The 25,501-nt window shown below is 39.7% G+C and overlaps 1 protein-coding gene across 2 annotated transcripts in view; it reads left to right on the forward strand.

Moving 5' to 3' along the window:
* Positions 1 to 7,035: 7,035 nt before the first annotated feature.
* The window catches only part of G3BP2 (G3BP stress granule assembly factor 2), a 34,795-nt gene continuing 16,329 nt past the window's right edge, over positions 7,036 to 25,501 (forward strand). The window contains exons 1-2 of one of the 2 annotated variants that reach the window (XM_047856080.1): positions 7,036 to 7,217; positions 23,994 to 24,112. In XM_047856080.1, the coding sequence (XP_047712036.1) occupies positions 24,018 to 24,112 (95 nt within the window). In that variant the 5' untranslated portion in view covers positions 7,036 to 7,217; positions 23,994 to 24,017. The remainder of the gene's footprint in view (positions 7,218 to 23,993; positions 24,113 to 25,501) is intronic. The other variant, XM_047856081.1, reaches the window with a different exon arrangement.

A 25,501-nucleotide genomic window follows, 5' to 3' on the forward strand; every position in this document is an offset into this window, starting at 1 on the left:
GGTGAAGAAAGGATCAGTTGAGAGCAATGGGTGCATATGCTATTTTAAGCACCAAACATTAAGTGCCCATGTTTATTGAGCATTTACCCATGTGCCGGGCACGGCACCCATCTAATTAGCCCATCTAATCTTCACAGTGCTCTAATAAGGTAAATAAATATTATTGTTCCCATTTTACAGATGAGAAACCCTGAAGCACAGAAAAGTGAAGCATCCTGCCTAAAGTAATATACGTAGGTAATACACCTAATAAGTGATGAGGTGAAGTGAGCACACAAATCCAGGCAGCCTGGTTGCAAAGCCCAGACCACGTTGCTGGCAGCATGATCCTTACTGAATTGGTAGCCAGTCCAAGACATTTGGTATGCCAGTCTCAAAAGGTTAAATGTTATGTAAGTGTTGGAAGGCTAAAATCGCGATGAGTAACAATACTTTCCAAGAAAAACAAGTATCCTTTCAGGATTTGGATTTGACCCCTAATGCCTAGTCTTCGTATTTTGGGGTCCTATGTAAACCCTACCTCTGTGGGGATGTGTAGCCTTTAAACATGCATGAAAAGTCATCCCTTACATACCTACTTCATCAGCAAAATGGTGATAATGGGGTTGGTTGGTCTTTTAAGATCCAGTTCGGTTGAAAATGGTCACATAAGAAGGTTCAAAGGAAAAGCACGGTAAATTAAAATGACAGACAAGTATTTTATGCTGAAGTCTGTAATAAAAACAGGAATCAGTTACTCTAATTCTAGTAATTTTACTTTTTTTAGAAATTCACCTGCTAATAATGATTGGATCTGATTCTCTTTCCTTCTTTTTTTTTTAAAGATTATATTTTAAAATAATCTGTGCACCCAACGTGGAGCCCAAATTTGTAATCCTGAGATCAAGAATCTCAGGCTCAACCTACCGCGCCAGCCAGTTGTCCCCCTGCTTTTTTTTTTTTTTTTTTTTTTTTTTTTTTTTTGGATAGGAAAAAATGTATCAGAGTCATCCCATATGTCTGGCAGCATCTTTTCTTCACCAACGTCAATTGATAGATTTTTGTCTGATTTCTTCTTTTTATTTTTTAGAGAGAATGAGAGAGAGCATGAGTGGGGGAGGGGCAGAGGGAGGAAAGAGAGAGAGAGAGAGAGAGATAAAGAATCTCAAGCAGGCCTCATACTCAGTGCAGAGCCTGACACAGGGCTAAATCCCACAACCTTGGGATGATGACCTGAGCCGAAATCAAGAGATGGGAGGCTCAACAGACTTGAGTCACCCAAGTGCCCCTAATTTCTTCTTTATTCATTTCTTTTGTTTTACCATCTACATCTTTTGTTATACCACCTGTATTTCTGGTCAGATGATATAAATTATTTATGGATATGTTATGAGAGGGAAGGGAGAGCTGAGAGGATGAAAAATTAATACCATCCCGTAGGTACTAAGGCAATGCCTTCACTGTTTACTGATGTTTTTTTATTGTGAAATTAACATATGACTATAGAAGAGTAGGAGGTACAGAAAAACATTAAGCTGACCAAAAGCATGCAACATGTTCCTACTTAATAGCAAATTGAGTACCATATTTTTTATTTAAGATTGCATCACAAATGTTTGGCTTAAGATTGAAACATAAATATGTAACATAAAAATACATTTTTGAGTACTGAAACTTACAGTTTAGACATAGATTTGTCAGGAATATGTGAATTATTTAACCATTCACTTCTGGATATTTAAGATGCCTCTTTTTTCTTAATTTATTTTTTAAATTTATTTTTAAGATGCCTCCAGTTTTTAAATGATGAAAACAAATAATATCACAATGATATTTTTCAAGATTTTATTTTTAAGTAATCTCTACCTACACACAGTGTAGGTCTTGAACTCATAACCTCGACATCAAGAGTTGCATGCAACACCAACTGAGCCAGCCAGGTGCCCCCACTATGAACTTCTTGGTGCATATCCTAAGAGGGATAAATACATAGAAATGGAATTATTGGCTTAAAAAGTGCAAACATTTTAAAGGTTTTGATATGTCTTGCCAAATTGCTTTTTTAAAAGGTTGAATTAATATTTACTTGCAACAAAAATATACAAAGGGGCTTGGTTTTGCATATTAGCTGTTTTCACTTACAAATATTTACACTTATTTATGATTTGCCATTGTTTTATTTTAACAGCTCTTTATATGTGCTTAACACTATGTACTTTTTTTCTATAAATTGGACATCCTTTGCATTTTTGTCGATTAGGTTTTCATGTTGATTTCTTACCAAGTTTGTTAGTCCTTTGACTCAAATTTGTGACAGAAGTGTGCAGGTACATAGCTTGTATTTATTTTGGTTATATTCTCATAATTTTCTTTATAATTGATTCTATTGCCTCTAAGCTTAAAAAGTCATTCCTCACCTATGTAATCACTGGAAAACAAAACATGAAGCAGACCCATGTACTAACATAAAAGGATGCCTAAGTTATACTATCAAGATAAAAAGTAGTGTCCTGCAAAACAGTGTTTAATTATGATCCCATTTCTCTCCATCTTTCTCTCCCTCTATTTTTCTTTAAAGATTTTTTTAAGGGGGCACCTGGGTGGCTCAGCTGGTCGAGTGTCCGACTTGGGCTCAGGTCATGATTTCCTGGTTGGTGAGTTCAAGCCCCACATCAGGCTCTCTGCTGTCAGCACAGAGCCTGCCTCTCTTTCTGCCCCTCCCCCGTGCGCGTGTGTGCGCACGCGCTCTCTCAAAAATAAATGAAAACATTTTTTAAAAAGGCAAAAACACCACAAATACTAGGAGTCCAGGAGAAAGACTGTTGTGTCCTCCCTCTGCTCTCAAATGGTCACTTAGTCAATTCATGGAAGCTCTTACGGGGGCACTTTTACTCAGCCGGTGCCAGGTGCTAGATTAGAGAGGCAAACATGAGTTCTTCCCCCATGGAACTTACAGGGTGCATGTATACAAGAGGGGAAATATCAGATATTGAATTATAAATTGAAATATCCAATGTTGTGAAGAAGTGCAAAATGCTGTTCAGTATCCCTGTGCAGTATCACTTAACAGTACCCTCTACTGTCATTTTCTCCCTACTGCCTTTCTGTCTCCCTTTTTTCTGTGTCTCTCTCCCTTTTTCTATTTTTCTTTCCTCTTCTTGTTCTCTGTCTTTTCTTTCCCTCTCTTCTTCTCTTCCTCTCTCCCAGTTCCCTGAAGACACTATGTTTCAATTATTTTTGCCTCATTCTGAGCCTAGTGCTCTGCTTGATACATTGACAATCAACGGTGGCTGCTGAATGAATGAATCCCAGGAGTCTTAAAGGGTGGACTCCTGCAGGACAACCTGTAGATTACCATTGTATTTCTATTTATTAAAAAAAAATAAATCTAGAGAATCTAAGAACTATAGAATATATAAAGTATACAAAATAACGATAGAACACAGCTGAGATAAACTTGTAGACTGTTTAAGCGGGTGTTAGGTTAATTGAAATTCTAAGGATAGTTTGTGTAAGGGAAAATCCTACCTAACTCACCTTTAGGATGCTTAAGTGAGTTATTTCAGTAAGAGTACTTTGGGAGAAATCAGTAGATGCAATTTACTTTGCTTTTTCACAGATGTTTTTTGTTTTTAAGTAGACTTCCCGCCCAGTGCGGAGCCCAACAGAGGGCTTGAACTCATGACCTTGAGATCAAGACCTGAGCTGAGATTAAGAGTCAGATACTTAACCAAGTGAGCCACCCAGGCACCCCTTTCACAAACTTGATAAAGGTTCGAATCCAAGGTCCACCCTGTGACAGGATATATGGCTGATGTGTCAAAGGAAGAGTAGAGTGTGTAAGAGAAAAAGTGGCAAGAAAAGAGGCAGAAGTAACATAAGGACTAAATCAGGTAGACCTTGTAGGCCAGACAGGACGTGAAGTTTTATTGGGTTGCCTTTGGAAGGAAAATTTTGAAAATGTCATCTGATTGACAGCTATAAAGGATCTGGTTGTTGTGCCTGTGAGACTAGACTGTAGTAGGATAAGAATGGAAGCCCCAAGACCAAGTTGGAAGGCTGTTTCAGTAGGCAGTAGTGGCCTGGACTATAATAGCAGTAATAGGGATGAGAAGTGTTTAATCCAGATTAAATATTGAAGGTAGAGGGAATAAGTTTATTGATGATTGGGCTGTGTGGTGTGAGAGAGTCAAGGGTGACAAACATTTTTGGTCGGAGCCACTGAATGAATGCAATTCATACTGGTCTCCCTGCCTTATAGTCTATTCAGGGAGGGGGTGTTTCATGGAGGTTGTATTTAAAGGGCAGGGACATTAGGAGGCTACTGCAGTCATTCTGGAAAGATGAAAGGGGCCTGAACCCGAGCAGAGGCTATAAGTATGGAGAGGCATTCAAAGGGCACAGACTTGAGAGATCCTTAGAAGTTAAAATCACCATTTAGAAAATGGTTTAGGGTTTTTTACCAAAATTAAAGATAGCTGAATATTTACCCTAGAGCAGGGGGTGCCTGGAGCCTGTTTTTGGATAGCCCTAGAGCTCAGCATGTTTCTTACATATTTAAAGGATTAAAAAAGGGGGTGGGGTGGGATATGTAACAGACCATTTTTGGCCCCTAAAACTTAAAATATTTACTATCTGGCCCTTTACAGTATAAGTTTCCCAGCCCATGCTTTAGTTCAGTGGTTTTTATTTTTATTTATTTATTTTTTTTAAGTATACAGTCTATTAGTTTTTTTTTTTTTTAATGTTTATTTATTTTGAGAGACAGAGAATGAGCAGGGGAAGAGCGGAGAGAAAGACACAATCCGAAATAGGCTCCAGGCTCCAAGCTGTCAGCACAGAGCCCGACATGGGGCTCGAACTCCCAAACCGTGAGATCATGACCTGAGCCGAAGCCGGACGCTCAAGCCGACTGAGCCACCCAGGCGTCCCAGTTCAGTGGTTTTTAAAGTGTGGTTACTACACAGCAACAGCATCACCTGGGAGCTTGTTAGAAATGTAAATTCTCGGGGCGCCTGGGTGGCGCAGTCGGTTAAGCGTCCGACTTCAGCCAGGTCACGATCTCGCGGTCCGTGAGTTCGAGCCCCACGTCAGGCTCTGGGCTGATGGCTCGGAGCCTGGAGCCTGTTTCCGATTCTGTGTCTCCCTCTCTCTCTGCCCCTCCCCCGTTCATGCTCTGTCTCTCTCTGTCCCAAAAATAAATAAACGTTGAAAAAAAAAAAAAAAAAATTTAAAAGAAATGTAAATTCTCAGGCCTCAACACAAACTTGTTGAATCAAAAATCCTGGGCTTGGGGGCTCAGCAATCTTTGTTTTAACAAGCTCTCCAGGTGATTCTGATGTATGTTAATTTTTGAGAACCATTCCCCTAGGGAAACCTTTGTACCTGTGCATCAGGATACATTATCTTGAAGAGTAATAGTGGTTATGCATAAGAACCCCAAACTGGAAACAATCGAAATGTCAATCAGCAGTACAGGAGATAAGTGTAAATCATGGCAGTTAATACAGTGAGCGTATTCCATAGCTTGTGATTAAGGGCTTGGAGTGTGATGGCAGACTGTTTGAATCCCAGCTCCAACAGTAGCTGTGTGACCTTAATTTGATCTCTCTAAACTTCAGCTTCCTCATTTGTAAAATGGACATAAAAATAATAACTACTCTATAGGGTTATTGTTACGCCTAAACAATTACAAAAAGGAATTTGAAGAGTGCTTGGTACAGAAGTATTAGATTTAAAGGGTAATCTGCATGTAATATATTATGCTTTAAAGGAACAAAAAAAAAAGTAAAAGTTCATTTCACAAATGTTACAATCTGCTCAAATATTTTTCATGTAACAAAATGATTAGGCAAACTAAGGTAAAAACAATGTAGTTTTTGGAGATTCAGATGTTGGCACTGCCTCCGGAAATCTCAGTTTGCACATGTGGAAAATACTTTAAAATTGCTCTTAAAGGATTAAGAAAACTAATGAAAGTTCTATGCCCGCTTACGTTTGGTACATGGGCGCGTAATAAATGTATTCTTTCCTTTTCTATTTGCCATTTCATTTCTTTTGCCATTTCCTCAGCTCTTCCTTCCAAAATTCTTCTGCTGTCTCCATAGTCTTTGAGAAACATCGCCAGAACCAAGGTGCAAAGTGGCTTCCTTGACTATAAGGAGATTTGGCTTTCCCCATGAATCAAGGTCACTAGAGTCAGTGTCTAGTGTTGTCCCAGCTACACCCTGGGGCCAAGTCTGGGCCTAGATCTAGGACAGGGCTGTAATCCTGCTATCTCCTGAGATTTCAGCCTTTTTAGAGGCCTTAGTATGTAACACCCTTATTATGTATTCAGCAACACCTAAATACATAACAGGCACACAAAGAAATAGATTATTTTCCACTCTGTGCAGGCCACAGCATATTTTTCTATATCCCTGGGCCTAACACCTAGTAGGCCCCAGAACGTATTTTGCTTTGGGTTGTTAGGCTGAATTTGACCTTCTCGGTGAAGTTTTAAATCTCCATTTCCTAGGATGGGTTAATAATGTAGGTGAATTTAGGGTACAAATAGCTGAAACCACTGGCTGCATTTTATGTCTAGAGCAGCAACCTGCAGACACCTAGTTAAAAGAGAAAATTACTAAATCCCTTCTCTTTTAACATTAATAATCAAAAGGGACTAGAAATATCGGTCTCCAAAAAACGGCGCAAAAGACACAGCGCAGCAGCCAACCGGGTTCGTGTTCGGGTGCGATTCAGAAGGGCGGCGAGGCCAGAGCCTTAGGGCAGTAGAAAGGCAGCCTCCTTGTGACGTCAAATCAGCGGACTCTCGCCCCGGCTTCAGGCCGGTTCCGGTTCCCCGGCTTTCTGGGCGCGAGAGTACGTGAGCGCGGCGGCGTTCTGCGCGTGCTCCGCAGAGAAACGCGAGAAGGTTGGGTCCTGCTCGCGAAGGAGATGCGTGATTGGCTGAAGTCGTGCTGGGGGGTTCCCCAGCCCTTTCGGCAGGGGTAAAACAATAAGAGGGGGCGGTGGCAAAGGGGGCGGGACGTCCGTGTTCCTTGTCGCTCGCCGCAGCGCCTGGCGCCCGGGAAGAGGTGGTTGTAAGGGAAGCGAGCTCGCGACTCTCCGGCTTCCGAGGCTTCAGGTTTATCGGAGGGAGGGGGTGGCGAGCGAGAAGAAGCCACTGCAGCCGGTCCTCGGCGACTCTCCTGTTGACCTCCGCGCGACGTACCCGCCGCCGCTGTTGGTTGGAGGTGTGTACGGGGGCCGGGAAGGGAGGTTGGTGTGGTGGTCGGAAGGGGACATTCCCTTCGCTGGCCGCGGCTCGAGGCAACCGTCCTGTGCGTGAGCCCCAGTGTCGGAGGTGGAGAGAGACATTGTTCTTGCAGGCTGCCTACGCTGCCGTGTGTGCGTGGAAGAAGCCGAGCCTTTCCTCGCAGGTGAGGGATAGGAGGCCGCGTGAGAAGGGAGGTGACTGGCGTGCGTTGTGTGGACGGAGGGCTCCGCGGGCACAGGTGGGGCCCGGATTTGTTGGAGATGAGGTGGCGAGCTGGGAAAGGGGACGCAGCAGCTCCCAAAGGCGCGCTGGTGGAGGCTCAATTCGGGACGTGGAGGAGTGGGCTTTCTGGAGAGGATGTTTTAGGGTGGGGAGCCCACCAGCCTTGTCTTCGAGTCGTTTGCGTCTCTTATTCCCGGTTTCAGGGGAACGGGGAGGCCGTCGCCGCCCCGCCCGTGGGGGAGGGGAAAAGAGGCTGTGTCGGCGGAGGCAGAAGCGACGCAGATGCGAAAGTAGCGGCCTGCGGGCACCATTTCTGTGCACCGAAACAGAATCCGGGTTTGAAAGCAGCCGCCGCTTTGCTTACCCAGTATCTAGTGTTCCGCGGTCTTTGACTCTCCCCTCACCCCGCACCTTGGGTTTATCCCCAACGTGTTCAGAAACCCGGTTTGTGTGTGTGTGTGTGTGTGTGTGTGTGTGTGTGTGTGTAACGTGCACCTTCTTCCTACTCTTTTTATGCAGACAATCCTTTATTGATCCAGGAGTAGAAAAGGTGTTTGAGTGCTTTGAGGAATGGGTTTCTTCCTCTTCCCCCACTTTTGGGCGGGGGGCGGGAAGGATAGTCTAGGAGAGAAACATAAGCTTCCCTATATTGTGTTGATTTTTGTTAGTTGAATCTGACTGAATTTTATCTGCGTCTTTAAAAGCGGATTTCTTAAGATGGCTCTGTGCCGATTTGGAGCGAATATAGATTTGCATCTACAGTTTTCCGCATAGATCAATTCCCCCCCCCCCCCCAACGCATACCTAATTTCTTAACAGATTTTTTTTTTTTCCGACGGTAGGTGCTTTTTCTCCCTTTAAAAAAACAACAAAACTCGTGCACGGAAGCTGGAACGATAGTAAAGTTGACCCCCCCAATATAATTGTTATGGTTTCAAATTGGGTTAAAATACTGGTTTTTAGGTTCAAGGCTCCACACACCGTGTTAGTCCTCCAAATGTGAGCATTTCCTGTACCTGGATCTCTGAACCATAAACCGCAATTAGGGAACCCTGTATGTTAGAGGGAAAGAAGATGGGAATTCCTTGTCTAGCTCCATATTTGGCAGTTAATATAGCCTTAGACATGTGAACAAAGTTTCTAAGTAAACATTTAGCCCTTTTAGTATCCAATGTTATTTTGATGTCCAAAATTCTTGGTCTTAAAAGATAGATGGTATGATTAGTTTGAATTTAGAACTGGATTACGTGTAGTTTCTTTGGTGATAGTACCTCCAGTTTTCTTAAATTTTTAGGAGTAGTCATGTGTGTCCCTATGTGATAACAATCTCTAGAGGCTGTTTAATTCTGAAAGGCTATTGGGATTGTAGTGAGGATAAGGACCTCAAATGGATTGCTTATTAAGAACTGTTATGGTTCAGGTTTTTTAATATTTGGGGTTGAAATATTAGTGGTGAAGAAGTGTTAAGAGTGAAGAGAATCAGAATACTTGTGGGGTTCTTAGGGATCAGAAGTAGAAGAAAGAAGAAAATAAGTCTTAATTTGGTAGCCTAAATGAGTGTTCAGTAGTAGCTGAGCAGCCAATTCTTGAGTTTCAGTAATATTGGCACTGTTGGTAGCAGGAAATAATTGCCCATATTTTACTTATGAGAAATCAAAAATGAAAATTTTGATAGCAGTTGTTGAAAATCTGTAAATAACTAATTGTGTGTTTAGATTCTTAACAGTTTCCTTATTGTGAAGAATTATTCCTATTGATTCCCCATTATCAGAATCGAAGATTCCTGGGGCGCCTGAGTGGCCCAGTTGGTTAAACATCCAACTCTTTGATTTCTGCTCAGGTCATGACAACAGGAGCCTGCTTGGGATTCTCTCTCCCTCTCTCCCTGCCTCTCCCCCCTCAAACACACACTCTCTCAAACAAACAAAAAAAGCTTTTAAAAAAATACAAACTTTTTTTAAGGATTGAAAGTTCATTCTTAGGTTTCTTAAAGACTTTTCCCCCACATTTTACACTGAGTTGATATGGAGGCAGGGAATGACCCCCCCCCCTTTATTTTAAATTGTTTTTTAATGCTTATTTGTTTTTGAGAGAGAGACAGACAGACAGAGGATCCAAAACAGGCTCCAGGCTCTGAGCTGTCAGCACAGAGCCCGATGTGGGGCTCGAACTCAGGACTTGTGAGATCATGACCTGAGCCAAAGTCAGATGCTTAACCTACTGAGCCACCCAGGCACCCCACGAGTGATCCTTTCTAAAGGCTGGGTTTGATAGGTACAACTTGAAGGTTGCTTCTGAATTTAAATTCAGTAGAATTTCATCATCAAACATGGCTTGGTTACATTACTCTGTAGTGATGGACACTTGATTAAGAGCTGCTAAGACAAATTGATTCTTCGCCCAGAACTCTGGACTGGCTTCAGAAGGAGTAGAATCAGTTTCTTGATGGCTGTGCCTCAGCTTATTCACATCTTTTAATTTCTAGGTATTTTACCTTATTTTGGTAAAGCATTGTGGATATTTTGGGATGACTCCTGGGTTTTTTGTCTTTTGTTACTGTCTTCTGTTTCTTAGCTCCTTCCAACAGTACCAAATAAGCTAACAGTTTGACTTAAAAAGAATTTTTTTTATATTTTCTCATTTGTAGCTGTTCTTTTTCATTTACCGTTTTTTTTTTTGTTGTTGTTGTTGTTGTTGATGTTTGAGGGGAGAGGTACAGAGAGAATCCCAAGAGGACTCTGCTCTCTGCTCTGTCTGATGCCGGGCTTGATCTCACCAATCCATGAGAATCATGACTGGAGCTGAAACCAAGAGTCAGATGCTTAACCGACTGAGCCACCCAGGCACACCCCCCCCCCCCGCCTTTTTTTTAAATTTGTTTTTAGTGTTTATTATTTTTGAGAGAGAGAGACAATGCGTGAGTGGGGGAGGTGCAGAGACAGCATAATACTTGGTCACTTTCAAGAGTTTCTGAATTTTAGGTTTTGCCTCCTTACTTTTGGGGCCTGAGGACAGGCTGAATCTACAACTACCTTTTATTTATTTCTGCCACTGGTACTTGATCTTGTTTGTGATGCTTTCATTTTATGGTCTGCTACAACAAATTGAAGGTTTCTGCTCTAAAGAGGTGTTCATTGCTGGGGCGACTGACTGGCTCAGTCAGTAGAACTTGCCACTCTTTCAATTTTTTTTTTTTAAGTTTATTTATTTTTGAGAGAGAGAGAGAGAGCATGAGTTGGGGAAGGAGAGAGAAATCCCAAGCAGGCTCCCCACTGTCAGCGCAGAGCCCGGTGCAGGGTTCGAACTCATGAACGGTGAGATCATGAGATCGATCATGACCTGAGCCCAGTCAAGAGTCGGATGCCTAACTGAGCCACCCAGGCGCCCCTAGAACATGCCACTCTTGATTTTAGGGTTGTGAGTTCCAGCCCCCCGTTGGATGTAGAGATTACTTAAAAGTTTTAAAAAAAATCTTTAAAAAAAAGGAGATTCATTGCTGTTTTGGTAAAGTCACCTGGAGTTTCAGAAGTTCCAGTTTTAATATGTGATTAAGTGTTGAGAATGGGAATAGTCCATGGCTCAGTGACAAAGGGGTTAGGCCTGACTACTGGGGAAAGGTAGTTCAGTACCCAGTAGAGATTAGCTATGTTCTAGCATCGACATAGCCTTTGGTAGCATAGTGTCTTTCTGGTAAAGAATTGCATACTGTTACTAGAGATCTTATTACTTTTATAGGAATCAAGATACAGTACATATAACTTTACAGTAGGCTGAAAAAATATTTTTTGTAGGTTAAAAAAATTTTTGTAATTGTCATTTTCTTTGAGTTTCCTGATTATTTTTTAAATAAGATGACATAGCTCAACTTCTTAGCAGTTTTCATTTGCGTTATTTTTTTCTCCAAGCATTGAAATAGCCACCAAATGTGACATGGAATTTCATGTCTGTAATTTGCAGTGAGTGAAATCTCCCCGCCAGAACTTGGGCAGTTACCACTTTTTATAAATTGTGGTCAGGACACTCCGGGCTCCTCAAAGAGTGAAGTTTTGATTGTGTGTTTTGATGTTTATATACTGTGGTGGTTGCTGGCAGGTGTTTGAAGCTAATAGTTATAGTTAGATGTTATGATTATATGTAGATCTATCACCGTGTGGATAATGGAGACGTTGCTTTAATAAGAATGGAGATGCCATTTCAGAGATCCCTGAGATTAAAGAGAACTGTTGGAATACAAAATTATTTTGCTTGGGGCCTTTTTTTTTTTTTTTTTTTAAGTTATGTATTTTAAGAGAGAATTGTGAGTGGGGAAAGAGCAGAAAGAAAGGGAGAGAGAATCCCAAGCGGGGCTCCATCCTAGCCCTATAAACCGTGAGATTGAGACCTGAGGCTAAATCAAGAGTCAGACACTTAAAGGACTGAGCCATACAGTGTCTCCCTTGTCTTTTCTATTGTAATCTGCTCTGATAACTATTTTGCTATAGTAGATCTGAAAAATTAATTTCATTTTCTTGTCCAGGTGCATGCATAGCCTTTACATTGTTGAAATCAGGCCTTGTAAGTTTTGAATTGTGTTCAGTGTGTTTTCTTTGGTGGTTTTATTGTCTTTGAAAGTATTTTAATGACTGCACATGAATCGATGTTTTTTATATTATAGTTGGGGTTCAGTTTATTCTATCAGGTAAGCATAGCAAATGTTTTATAAGTCACCTTTTGGAAACCTTGATGTTAGAGGGTGCTGCTTAGGATCCTAGGCAGTAAGTTCTTTACTAGTCTTTCAGTGTGTAGCTGCTCTATTTTATTTTATTTTATTTTATTTTTTAAGTTTTAATGTTTATTTTTGAGAGAGACAGAACGAGCGGGGAAGGGGACAGAGAGACACAGAATCCAAAGCGGTCTCCAGGCTCCAAATTTACAGCATAGAGCCGGACGCGGGGCTTGAACCCATGAATCCCGGGATCATGACCCGAGCCACCCAGGCATCCCTAGTTGCTCAATTTTAATTCCAACATGGTATTAGTCTGTTTCTTCCATTTCCATCTACTGAAGCCTATCTTCAATTAGTTGGTGATATTTAAGCACACTTAAACTTCATAAATTGTCACTAATGTAGGCATAATGTCAGAGATTGCCTTTTTGTTTTACTAGTAGTGGTAAGTGTATTCACACACTTTTGGCCTTTATTCTAGAGCCGTGTTTTCTTTTTTCTTTCTTTTTTTTCTTAAGCTTATTTTTTTAGTACTCTCTACACCCAGTGTGGGGCTCAAACTTATGACCCCAAGATGAAGATGTTGCTTGCTCTACTGACTGAGCCAGCAAGGCACCCCACGAGTCCTATTTTGTAACCAGTAACATGTATCTGTTAGAAAGTTATCAGAAACTAAGTGAAAATTTTAATGTCTTAATTTAATGTCTTACTAGTGGTGTTAAGAATGGGTATGTAGCTTGCATTCTTTTTCTTGTAGACTCATAACCCATTTGTATGTATGTTTTTATCATTCTTTTTTCCAAAGATGGAGTTTGTAACATTATTCTACAATTTGGTTATTACTTTTGCAGATGGTCTTTCTTGCCCACATTTATACTTTCCTATCCGCCCCTATTTTACTTTTTTTTTTTAAGCTTATTTATTTTTGAGAGAGAGTGGGGAGGGACAGAGAGAGAGGGAGAGACCACCCAGGCATCCCTCTCCTATTTTACTTTAAATCAGTGCATAATTTTGTATTTTATAGCTTTCCATTTAATTGTTTTTTTGTTTTTGAGAGAGAGACAGAGCGTGGGCAGGGCAGGGGCAGAGAGACAGGGAGACGCAGAATCAGAAGCAGCCTCCATCCAGGCTCTGGGCTGTCAGCACAGAGCTCGATGAGGGACTCAAACTCACAAACCATGAGAATGGTCTGGGCTGAAGTCAGATGCTTAACCGAGTGAGCCATTTAGGTGCCTCCATTTACCTCTTGATGGAATTTAGACTGCTTGCTTTATTTATTTATTTATTTATTTATTTATTTATTTTTTAAGTTTAAAAAGTCTTATTTTGAGAGAAAGAAAAAAATGAGAGCGGGGGAGGGGCAGAGAGAGAGGGAGACAGAGAATATCAAACAGGCTCTGCTCTGCCAGTGCAGAGCCAGATGTGAGGTTTGAATTCCTGAACTGCTGCAAGATCATGACCTGAGCTAAAATCCCGATGCTTAACTGACTGAGGCACCCAGGCGCCCCTAGCCTGCTTGATTTTCTTTAGTGGCAATGAACAGCATTAAATATACATCTTTGTTCAGTTGTGTATTTCTTTGTAATGTGTCTTAGAAATGGCATTAGTGGTTATATATGTTCATTTTTAATTGATTAAAACTGCAAAATTACATCTCCTAAAGGTTGTAAAAATGTTTATTTTCACTAACACTGTGTAAGAGCCCATTTTCCCCACACCCCTTAACAGTACTGGATATTACCAATCATTTTCATTTTTGTTAATTTTATAGGTGGAAGATACCAACTTTGAATAAATTGCCCTTTTTTTTGAACTGTGGAATGTTCTCAATTTCAGAATATCGTGGTTCCCCTACATTGTGTTGAGGGATTTTCCGTGAAAGTTCGTGAAATAATTGACATAATGAAGCATAATTGTATTGCCAAATTTAAAATTTGAGGAGTAATTTACCAACAGTAGAGACTATTCTTCATGTGCAGTTTAATGACTTTAGACAGACATATAGTTATGAAACCACTACCATGGTCAAGATCCAAGATATTCCCTTCACCAGAAGTTATCTCCTGTTTCTTTATAGTCCTTTGTATCTTCAGTCTCTGATAGGTTTAACCCTGTAGTTTTGCATTTTGCAGAATGTCCTGTCAATAGAATTCTGTAATACTAACTTGTTTAGCTTTCAATAATGGTTTTTTTTTTTTTTAAGTTATGAGAAATCTGTTTTTTTCTGGATACAAGTCCTTTATCATTTCAGACTGTGGTTTGTCTTTATTTTCTAAGTGATGATTCTAAATGAGAAGTTTTACATTTTGATGGAGGTCCAATTTGTCAGGTTTTTTTAATAATTCTTTTTGTGTCTTACCTACTTTATTTAACCTAAGGTTACAAAAGTTTTCTTTTTAAAAATAGTATATATTTTTATTTTTTTATTTTATTTTTTTAATTTTTTAACGTTTATTTATTTTTGAGACAGAGTATGAATGGGGGAGGGTCAGAGAGAGAGGGAGACACAGAATCTGAAACAGGCTCCAGGCTCTGAGCTGTCAGCACAGAATCTGATGTGGGGCTTGAGCTCACAGACTGCGAGATCATGACCTGAGCCGAAGTCAGACACCTAACTGACTGAGCCACCCAGGCGCCCCAAAAATAGTATATATTTTAAAATGTTTATTATTTTAGAGAGCATGCATGTTTGGGGCGAGTGGAGGGGCAGAGAGGGGGGACAGAGGATCCAAAGCAGGCTCTGTGCTGACAGCAGAGAGCCTGATGCGGGGGCTCGAACTCATGATCTGTGAGATCATGACCTGGGCCAAAGTTGGACACTCAACTGACTGAGCCACCCAGGCACCCCTAAAAGTTTTCTTCTAGAAGCCTAAAGTTTTAGGTTTTACGTTTAGGTCTGTGGTCCATCAAGATGATTTTTTTTTTTTTTTTTCCGACATTTATTTATTTTTGGGACAGAGAGAGACAGAGCATGAATGGGGGAGGGGCAGAGAGAGAGGGAGACACAGAATCGGAAACAGGCTCCAGGCTCTGAGCCATCAGCCCAGAGCCCGACGCGGGGCTCGAACTCACGGACCGCGAGATCGTGACCTGGCTGAAGTTGGACGCTTAACCGACTGCGCCACCCAGGCGCCCCCAAGATGATTTTTATATGCAGGTGAGAAAGTATGAGGCAGACTTCCTTTTGTTCATTTATGTTTTTAAAGTTTATTTATATTGAGAGAGAGCACACGAGCACATGAAAGGGCAGAGAGAGAGGGACAGAGAGAGAATCCCAATTAGGCTCTACACTGTTAGCATGGAGCCCGATAAGGGACTCAGTCTCACAAATTGTGAAATCATGACCATGACCTGAGCTGAAGTCCAACCCTTAACCAACTGAGCCACCAAGTGCCCCCCTTTTGTTTTTAATGTGTGGATGTCAGATTGTCCCCAAATCTTTTTGTTGAAAAGATAAAATTACTTTGGTACCTTTGAAAGGACTATATTGTGTGGGTCTCTTGTAATGCTAATTTTGGGGGGGTAGGATTTCTAAAATTACTTAAAGTTCTAAAATTAGAGTTTTAAGTTCTGATTTTAAAGTTTAAAAGTTCTTAAAAGTATTTGTGCCCAAACTGCTATGCTGTATTTGATTGTTGACCTTTTAATATCAAAACACTCTAACTTCATTATTACAGGAGTAGCATGCGTTCATGTAGGTGACTGTACACCTGTACATTTACGTATAAATACGCACAGGAGCATAGGTGGTTGGTTAACTTTAAAGATAGCTTAAAATTGCATGCTTAATGATTTTGTTTAATCTATTCGCTGACATTTGTCTATAGTTTTATTCATTAGCTATTGAAATATCTTTGTATTTTAGTAGGTTGCTGCTCTTTTTTTAAGAGGTCTTTAGTATCAGAACAGATGCTTTTAAACAGATACTTTAGTATCAGAACAGATACTTTAATAGTATTATGAGCACAGTTATGGTGGATGCTACAAAGATGTCTCTTGAGCATCTCCTGGAAGCATGACACTGCCAGGCTTATGCTTAGCATTAGCACAGAGGACTGTTCCAAATAGGGGGGAGTGCCTATACACATGTACACACATTATTAGGATTAAATGCGTTAATAAGAGCTAAAGAAGAGATACATAATACTAAGGGAAAGAAATGGTTAATCCTGCCTGATGGACCTAGCTCAGAAAGCTAGAGGGAGATTGGAATGAGATCTTGAGCAGGTTTTTGAAGAATGAAAAGGGGAAAGATTCGGTGGTATGAGGTTTCGAGGAGATAGTCATCCCCTAAAAATTGTTTTCTCTTTTAGCTTTGGCTTAGAATATTCACTTCATTTTCTGCATGTCCAATTTCTTCCTGTTCCAGTTTCCAAGTGGTATATTCTTTGTGGTAGGGCTGTAGCATTTATCACATAATTGTGTTTAGGACTTCTGTCTCCCACTGGACTGTAATTTCTTTGGAGCAGCAGATGAAGTCCTTCATGTTCACCATTGTTTTTCCTTGCATAATTTCTGACACATGTAGAGTGGACATTCAATAAACATTGAAAGAATGCGTGTTGTCTCACCTATTCACCCAGCATATGTTGAATGAAGTAAGACAATGGCCTAAAGAATGAAAATTGCAGATTCAGGGAATGATGGGGAGTGGCATAGTGTTCTTCAAACACAGAATTTGTTACAGAGGTGAGAAATGTGATGGGAGATAAATTTGAAAAGTTGGTCAGGACCATGAATTTCAGGCTGGATTTTTGTGTAATGCCTTATGCTTCAAACTGAATGCAGATGTTTGTATTTAAAGTATGCTGCACGTGATAAGCTTGGAAGACTTGAAGATGTAAACAATGTGAATTCAGTGGGAGCAGAAAGGATGAGACAAATTGCAAGACTTTTGAGTCGTTAGGATTTCACCGTTTGAAGCTTAAAGAAGGAAAATCATTTAAGACTGAGCATTTGAGCCAAGAAGATGGTGCCATTAACAGAAATAAAGTTTTTTGTGTATCTGGGGAGGGTTGCATATATTGACTAACCTGTGAAGTCACATGTGAGTATTCAGCAGGGGGTTAAAAATGTAAAATTTGAGTTTATGGTAGAGACCAGCTATCCTTTTAGGTAGATATGAGAGCTAAAGCCCTTAGATTATGAAACTGCCAGGTTAGAAGACAGAACTTTGAGAACTTCTGCATTTTGATGAGAAGGAAAGTTGCCTTATCATAGAAATCTAAAAGCATTAGGAGTAGGCTATCAACAATGGTAATGCAGATAAGAGGAAGACTGAGGAAGGTCATTGGAGTTTTCAGAATTGTGACTTTCTGGAGAATTATATTTAAGGGAGAGCCCAGATTATACTATTTGAGAGTAGAGGAGAGATGAGGAAGACTAATGCACAGTTAGTAATTTAGGGAACAATATGATTAATAAAAAGTACTTTGAGAATCCAGAGGAAAGACAGTTATAGTCTTTTGAATCAGGAAAGGTTTTCAGGGGGACAATACCTGGGCCCAAATAAATGCATGGGGTTTCAGTCATTAAAGATAGGGAGGGATGGAGTGAGTATTGGAGTAGGAATCTTGTTTAGTAGACTTCTAGAATCGTAGTGTTGGAGCAACCTAAATGTTGTTAGACATAGACTGTTTTACTAGATTTCTGCTAAATTGTGCAGAATTGCGTCTCTGAGATAAATACCTACATTGACTGGCTATTTATGAAGTAGCTCTATTCTGGTTATTCTTGGATTATTTGAACCTAACTCTACCTTCCTGTAATGTGCATTTACTCTTTATCCAGTACTTGTACAAAGTAGAATAGAATTGTCAGCTCATTTTAGACATTATATTGTAGCCTGAGATTGTGTGCTTTAGAGGCAGCTCCATTATACCAGTTAGTGATTTACCCAACCTTTAACCAAAAAGTGAGCAAACAAATCTTAAGTACTTAACTAGAAGCTGAAGTATTAATCAAGGAAGGAACCAAAAGGTATCAAAATAGCCAGAGGAACCAGTTCCTTTGATTTTTTTTTTTTTTAACTTACTTGAATTTGAAGTATTGTAAGATGAAGCCCAATGTGACTTTCTTCTCTTGTGTATATGTGTTAATTTTCTTTCCTCCACTCCTCTCTCACTGGTATTAAGAGATTCAGAAAAGATAGTGCCAGTTGATACAGAGCAATTTCCCATGAGAGCTGGAGTAGCTATGCTTCAGGAATTAGTCTAGGCAAATGGAGAAGAAACATTTTAAGAAACAAGAATGAATAAAAGGATGTTGATGAAGATACACGGGGATTAAGTGGGGTAAAGTTGGAAAGTAGAATGATCTCTGAAGTAGTTGAGGCTCTGTAAATTATATCTCGGAGGCCACATATAATCATGTTGGTATTTGGATGAATAGATAGGACTGATTATTTTTAATTGACATGGAAAAGTGAATTTATATGTGCATCCCAGTGTGACACAAATCTCCACATTTTCAAATGTTCATAAGAAAAAGTGGGGTTTAATACATAGAATTTTACTTTATCCAAAAAGATGTTAGATGATAATTGCTCTTAATCTTTGAAGGTGCTAGAGGCTAACAACCACATGAAGATTCCCTTTTACAGAAGAATCCTTTAATCTCGGCTATCTTTGTTGAACTGTATCGTCTTTTAGGTTTGACCAGAGATCACATCTCAATTTATAAATTAGAAAATTGAGATCCGAAAAGCTAACTCTTTCATGGTCTTAGATAGTTAAAATCTTTCTTAGTCCCATGTTCAGAGGTTTCTTTTTGATCATTTAAAAAAAAAAAAAAAAAAATGGAAGGACCCAAATCCCAGAAATTGCTTACCTATGAGTTGAATACTTTGCTGTGAATAATAAGAATTGCACAGTTGTTCTTGTAATCACATTTATTCTGAATGTGTAATTTGGTTCTTTTGTTTTTCCTCTTGACTAGATTGTGATATACATTGGCTGTGCATGAATTATAAATGCAAACTTAAGGGGTGCCTGGGTGGCTCAGTGGGTTAAATTTCTGACTCTTGATTATCAGCTCAGGTCATAATCTCAGTTTGTGAGATTAACTTTACCACAGCCCAAGGAGCCTGCTTGGGACCCTCTTCCCTCTCCCTCCTCCCCGCCTTGCTCACGCATGCACTTGCTCTCTGTTTCTCTCTCTCTCTCAAAATAAACATTAAAAAAGTATATATAATTTTCACATTAATTTTACTAGATAAGTACTTCACACTTATTCAAAATAAAAATACTGTGTAGCTTTAGCTTTGTTACTTTAAATATATAGCAAATGAGAGTTCTTTTATGCATTAGGGTTTGTTAATCCTTATTGGAAGTTTTAGGTTTTGGAGGAAACTAATGGCACCTGAAATGACAGTATCTGATTCTGCTTTGTGAATTTTTTCTTTTTTTTCTCTCTCTCTCTCTCTCTCTTTTTTTTTTTTTTTTATGAGTTGGTTTATTTGTAAGTGGTACAGAATTCAAGGGAGAACAAAAGACTGAAGAACAGACTGGCAGGATTCTAGGTTGGGTTTGCTCTGACCTCAGAGTAAGGTAGAAATAGCTGAGTAACAAGAAATAAAGAGATGAGCCCCCACTGTATGTTGTTTCTTTTTTTCTTTTTTTTTCCAAAGTTTATTCTTGAATGTACGGAAGGCTCCAACACAACACTTCTTTCTACCTATTGGTGGCAACAGATTTTATGGCAGAGAATGCAGATGTTTTAAACAGCAGTAAGGATCACCATCTCCTGATGGAGACAGAAGGAACTGCTTACTTTTTGCTAGATTTCTCCATTCCTCCTGTGGCCATCCCCCATGGCCTTCACTTCCCCCATGGCCTTCACTTTACCTCTTCTAGCTGCTTCAGGGGCTTCTTCTTGCCACTGCCCTATCCCTAGACCCTGCCACTGGAAGCAGTGAATTAACTTTTTTTCCTTTTTTTGGATTCACTATTTTTGAAAGCAAGTAAGATGCTATTTAAAAATTTAAACAGATTTGTTGTTTACTATTTCAAGACAGTTGTAAAAGGAGAGAGCATAGGGGCGCCTGGGTGGTGCAGTCGGTTAAGCGTCCGACTTCAGCCAGGTCACGATCTCGCGGTCCGTGAGTTCGAGCCCCGCGTCGGGCTCTGGGCTGATGGCTCAGAGCCTGGAGCCTGTTTCCGATTCTGTGTCTCCCTCTCTCTCTGCCCCTCCCCCATTCATGCTCTGCCTCTCTCTGTCCCAAAAATAAATAAACGTTGAAAAAAAAATTTTTTTTTTAAAAAAAGGAGAGAGCATTATGTGAAAACTGAATTGGGAGTCATTGGAATTATATAATTTTTTCATTTTTGAGAGAGACACAGCACAAGTGGGGGGTGGGGTGGGCAGAGAGAGAGGGAGACACAGAATCTGAAGCAGGCTCCAGTCTCTGAGCTGTCAGTACAGAACTTGACGCAGGGCTCGAACCCACAAACTGCTAGATCATGACCTGAGCCAAAGTCAGACACTTAACCGACCGAGCCACACAGGAGCTACAAAGCTACAGTCTTCCTATAGGCTCTGCTATGGTTGATAACCTGATTTTTATTTAAAAACATTATCACAGTTGTAATGATTATGGCAGCTTATTTTTGGCTGTAAAATTTTTTGTTTAAAGGAAACCTACATTGAGATTTATTTGTTAAGCAGGAATTTAAACTCATCCCAGTTGCCCTGTAGGTACACATAGATACTGTGAATTTTTTCCAGTACTTTTAAGTGTAGTAGGAAAGGATGTTTAATTATAAATATATATTTAAACAAGTAATATTTAACTTTTTACTTTTTTTCTCTTTTCTGATTCTTAATGTTATAATTTTGACTGTCCTGGGGGCTATAATCATGTAAGTAATTTTTTTTTTTAAGTTTCATGTATTTTGAGAGAGAGAAGGGGAGGGGAAAGGAGGGAAGGGCAGAGAGAGAGAGGGAGCGAGAGAATCTCAAGCAGTCTCCACACTCATCGCAGAGCCCTACTGGGAGTTCAATCTCAAGACTGCAACATCATGACCTGAACTGGTTCAAGAGTCAAATGCTCAACTGACTGAACCACCCAGGCACCTTGTAAGGCATTTACTTTAAGTGATTGTATTTCTGGGCACCTGGGTGTTTCAGTCAGTTAAGTGTTCAACCTTGGCTCAACCCGGGTCACCATCTAATGGTTTGTGAGTTTGAGTCCTACCTTGGGCTCTGTGCTCTCAGCACAGAGCCTGCTTCAGATCCTCTGTCTCCCTTTCTCTCTCCCTCTCTCTCTTTCTCTCTGTCAGAAATAAACATGAAAAAAGTAAATGATTGTGTTTCTATTTTTATTTTCTATTTGTTTTCTTTTTAATTTTTTAAGCCCCCTCCCTCCCTTGTCTTGATTGTGTTTGTTTTTCTTGATCTGGCCTTTGAGATTTGAGCTTAACAGTACTTTATCATAGTGCCTAACCATTCTGTTCCCTATGTCCTTGTTTATATTCCACGACAGATTATAAACTTTACATTATTACGTTAATTTCAGGTGTATGATATACTGATTCAGTGCTTCTGTACATCACCCTGTACCTGTCCCCCCACCCCTTTCCCATCTGGTAGTCATCAGTTCTCTATAATTAAGAGTCTGTTTGTTTGTTTTCTTTCCCCTTCCTCCCCGCCCCTCATTTATTTATTTATTTACTTATTAAAGTAGGCTCCATGTCTGATGTGCGGCTCAAACTCATAACCCTGAGATCAAGAGTCTCCAGCTCTACCAACCGGCACTCCCAAGAGTCTGTTTCTTGATTTGTCTCTCTTATTTTTTTCCCTTTGCTTCTTTGTTTTGTTTCATAAATTTCACGATTGTAAACTTTTTTTTTCATTTTTAAAATTTTTATTTATTTTTTTAATTTACATCCAAATTAGCATATAGTGCAACAGTGATTTCAGGAGTAGATTCCTTAGTGCCCCTTACCCATTTAGCCCATCCCCCCTCCAGCAACCCTCTGTTTGTTCTCCATATTTAAGAGTCTCGTATGTTTTGTCCCCTTCCCTGTTCTTATATTATTTTTGCTTCCCTTCCCTTCCCTTATGTTAATCTGTTCTGTGTCTTAAGGTCCTCATATGAAAGAAGTCATATGATATTTGTCTTTCTCTGACTTATTTGGCTTAGCATAATACTGTCTAGTTCTATCCACATAGTTCCAAATGGCAAGATTTCATTCTTTTTGATTGCCACGTAATTCTCCATTGTATATATATACACCACATCTTTATCCAGTCATCCATCGATGGACATTTGGGCTCTTTCCATACTTAGGCTATTGTTGATAGTGCTGCTGTAAACATTGGGGTGCATGTGCCCCTTCAAAACAGCACACCTGTATCCCATGGATAAATTCCTAGTAGTGCAGTTGCTGGGTCGTAGTGTAGTTCTATTTTTTAATTTTTTGAGGAACCTCCATACTGTCTTCCAGAGTGGCTGCACCAGTTTGCATTCCCACCAGCAATGCAAAAGAGACCCTCTTTCTCCAAATCCTCACCAACATCTGTTGTTGCCTGAGTTGTTAATGTTAGCTGTTCTGAGGGGTATGAGGTGGTATCTCATTGTGGTTTTGGTTTGTATTTCCCTGATGATGAGTGATGTTGAGCATTTTTCTGTGTTTCGGTTGGCCATCTGGATGTCTTTCTCGGAGAAGTGTCTATTCATGTCTTTTTCCTGTTTCTGGATTATTTGGTTTTTGGGTAGATTATAAACTTCTTTAGCCCTATCTTAATCTTGTTCATCAGGTATCCCCTTTATTAATAGCACCTGGCAATGTAGTAAATGCTTACTTAGTTAATGGAAAGAAATAACTGGACATAGGCCAAATGTAAAACATATTATTGTCTGCTGATTTTTAAAAAAAATTTTAAATATATTTATTTATTTTTGGGAGAGCATTAGTGGGATAGGGGTGGGGGAGGGACAGGACAGAGGATCCAAAGTGGGCTCTGCACTGACAGGCTGACAGTAGGAGGCCCGATCTGGGGTTCAAACTCCCGAATTGTGAGATCATGACCTGAGCCAAAGTTGGACAGCCCAACCGACTGAGCCACCCAGGTGCCCCAGGTTATTGCTTATTTTTTATGGTAATCATTATCATTTTGAAGGCAGTGAAATAATTCCAAGGAGAGAGAATACAAAGAAGATACAAGTCTATAGTTTCCCATGATAAGTGTAATCTCCTGGTCCTAACTGGTGCCTTTGTCTGATTTTTAAATTTTTTTTTTCAACATTTATTTATTTTTGGGACAGAGAGAGACAGAGCATGAACGGGGGAGGGGCAGAGAGAGAGGGAGACACAGAATCGGAAACAGACTCCAGGCTCCGAGCCATCAGCCCAGAGCCCGACGCGGGGCTCGAACTCACGGACCGCGAGATCGTGACCTGGCTGAAGTCGGACGCTTAACCGACTGCGCCACCCAGGCGCCCCATTTGTCTGATTTTTAAAAATAAACCATTGGAATCCAAGGACATAGATTATAGTCCCCAAAAGGAGAAAGGTACTGTGGACAGAAAGACTTGGTTATGGTGTTCATTGTGTGAGGCAGCATAGTACTCTCTTGGGAATAAGAAAAAGAACTGTGTGACACTCCCCACCCCCACCCTCCCTGGAGGAATAGAGACGAAGGAACTGTGAATGTTGGAATTTACCAGTAGTTGTTGGGAAGTTATGATTTTGTTGTTATAAATTGCTTTTAAACAAATGCATTAATTTTCTTTATTCCTATTTGTATGGCTAAGAAAATTTCCTTCCTGAAAGTTTATGAACATGACTTTTTAATAGTTAATCATTTTTGTGTTTGCTCCCTTAGCATTTGACATTGTGCAGCAAAGAAATGGTTATGGAGAAGCCCAGTCCGCTGCTTGTAGGGCGGGAGTTTGTGAGGCAATATTATACTTTGCTGAATAAAGCTCCAGAATATTTACACAGGTAAATTCTGAATGGATTATTTGGTATTTTTATTTAGATTATTTTCTTGAGTAGAACTACATATATTTCATCTTTCCTGTCTCATGTTCTGGTTGTTTCTTTGCAAACCATATCCAATATTTCAACTGCCTGATGGCTAAAACCGATTTTTTTAAAAATGAAATATGCAGTAAGAAAAACGCTTCACATCATACACACATACACAATTATATTCTTGAGTATTTTGTATAAAATACAACATTTATATAATTTGTATAAAATGTACATGTGTATAATGTGGAGTGTTTTTCTTGGGCTTGACCAACTGATGGATTCTAATCTGCAGTTTGAAATTATGGATGTAAGTTGTCTTTTTAAGTTTCTTATAGCAGTGTTAGAAAATGAATCATTTAAGTGACTGGTGAAAATTTCTTCTGATCTGCAAAATACTGTTCCTTGGTAAAACAACAACAGTAGCCTTGTTTACTATTTTGGCAAGAGTTGGACATCTGTAAGCTTATTTTTTCTAGAATTTTTCTAGAATTTGAAATGAAATTGATTTATATTGTAAGTAGTATTTATAATTTTTGTTCTTCCTGTGTATTTTAGCAGGTGGATTAGGCTTTGCAAGTATTTGTTGTACCAGCCACATGAGTTAAAGGATAAATCATTGCCACTTCATGTGGGAAAAGCTATTAAAAGGACTTGGATTCTTTTAGCTAGGTCCTCTTCTAAGGACATTCTAAAGTTAGATTTTGAAATATGCCTTGCATTATTCAAGACCTGTTTCTATAACTAATGTCCTTCCTCAAAAAAAAAATCCAAAAATAAATACCTGTACATTTTTCTAATTATAGAAATAAAAGACATTTTTGTTGACAGTGTGTATAAAGGAGTTTAGAGTGGGGAGGGGAGAATGGATTTAATAGGGCCTTTCCTTGTCTGAAATTTAGTGTTTATATAACGTAGATATTAAACAGGGAACTTTTTTTGTAGCGACATTAAGGCTTTCTATCATTTCAAATAAAAGTATTTATAATTTTTTTACTTTTTAACAGACTTTGGTGAGTATCCTTACACGTGTATCTTTGTGCACCTTTCTAGTTACTAAGATAAGTTCCTACACGTAGAATTGTTAAAGGTATGATCATTTCTAAGACATTTCTTACATACACTCTACAGCCAAATTGTGCTCCAGAAAAATGATAGAAGTTCACATGTTTGCAAGAAAGTTTGCCAGAAGTTACATATTTGCAAGAAAATAGTGTAAACTTGAAAATACAGATAGTAGTTAAAAGCATAGACTATAGAGCGGGACTGGGACTGTCTGGGTTCATTTCATGTCTTAGCTACTACCCCACTTGTGTAGTCTTCGGAGAGTTAATTTAACCTCTTGTGAACCTCAGTTTG

This window comes from Prionailurus viverrinus, chromosome B1 (assembly GCF_022837055.1).
Source record: "Prionailurus viverrinus isolate Anna chromosome B1, UM_Priviv_1.0, whole genome shotgun sequence".
Taxonomy (NCBI): domain Eukaryota; kingdom Metazoa; phylum Chordata; class Mammalia; order Carnivora; family Felidae; genus Prionailurus; species Prionailurus viverrinus.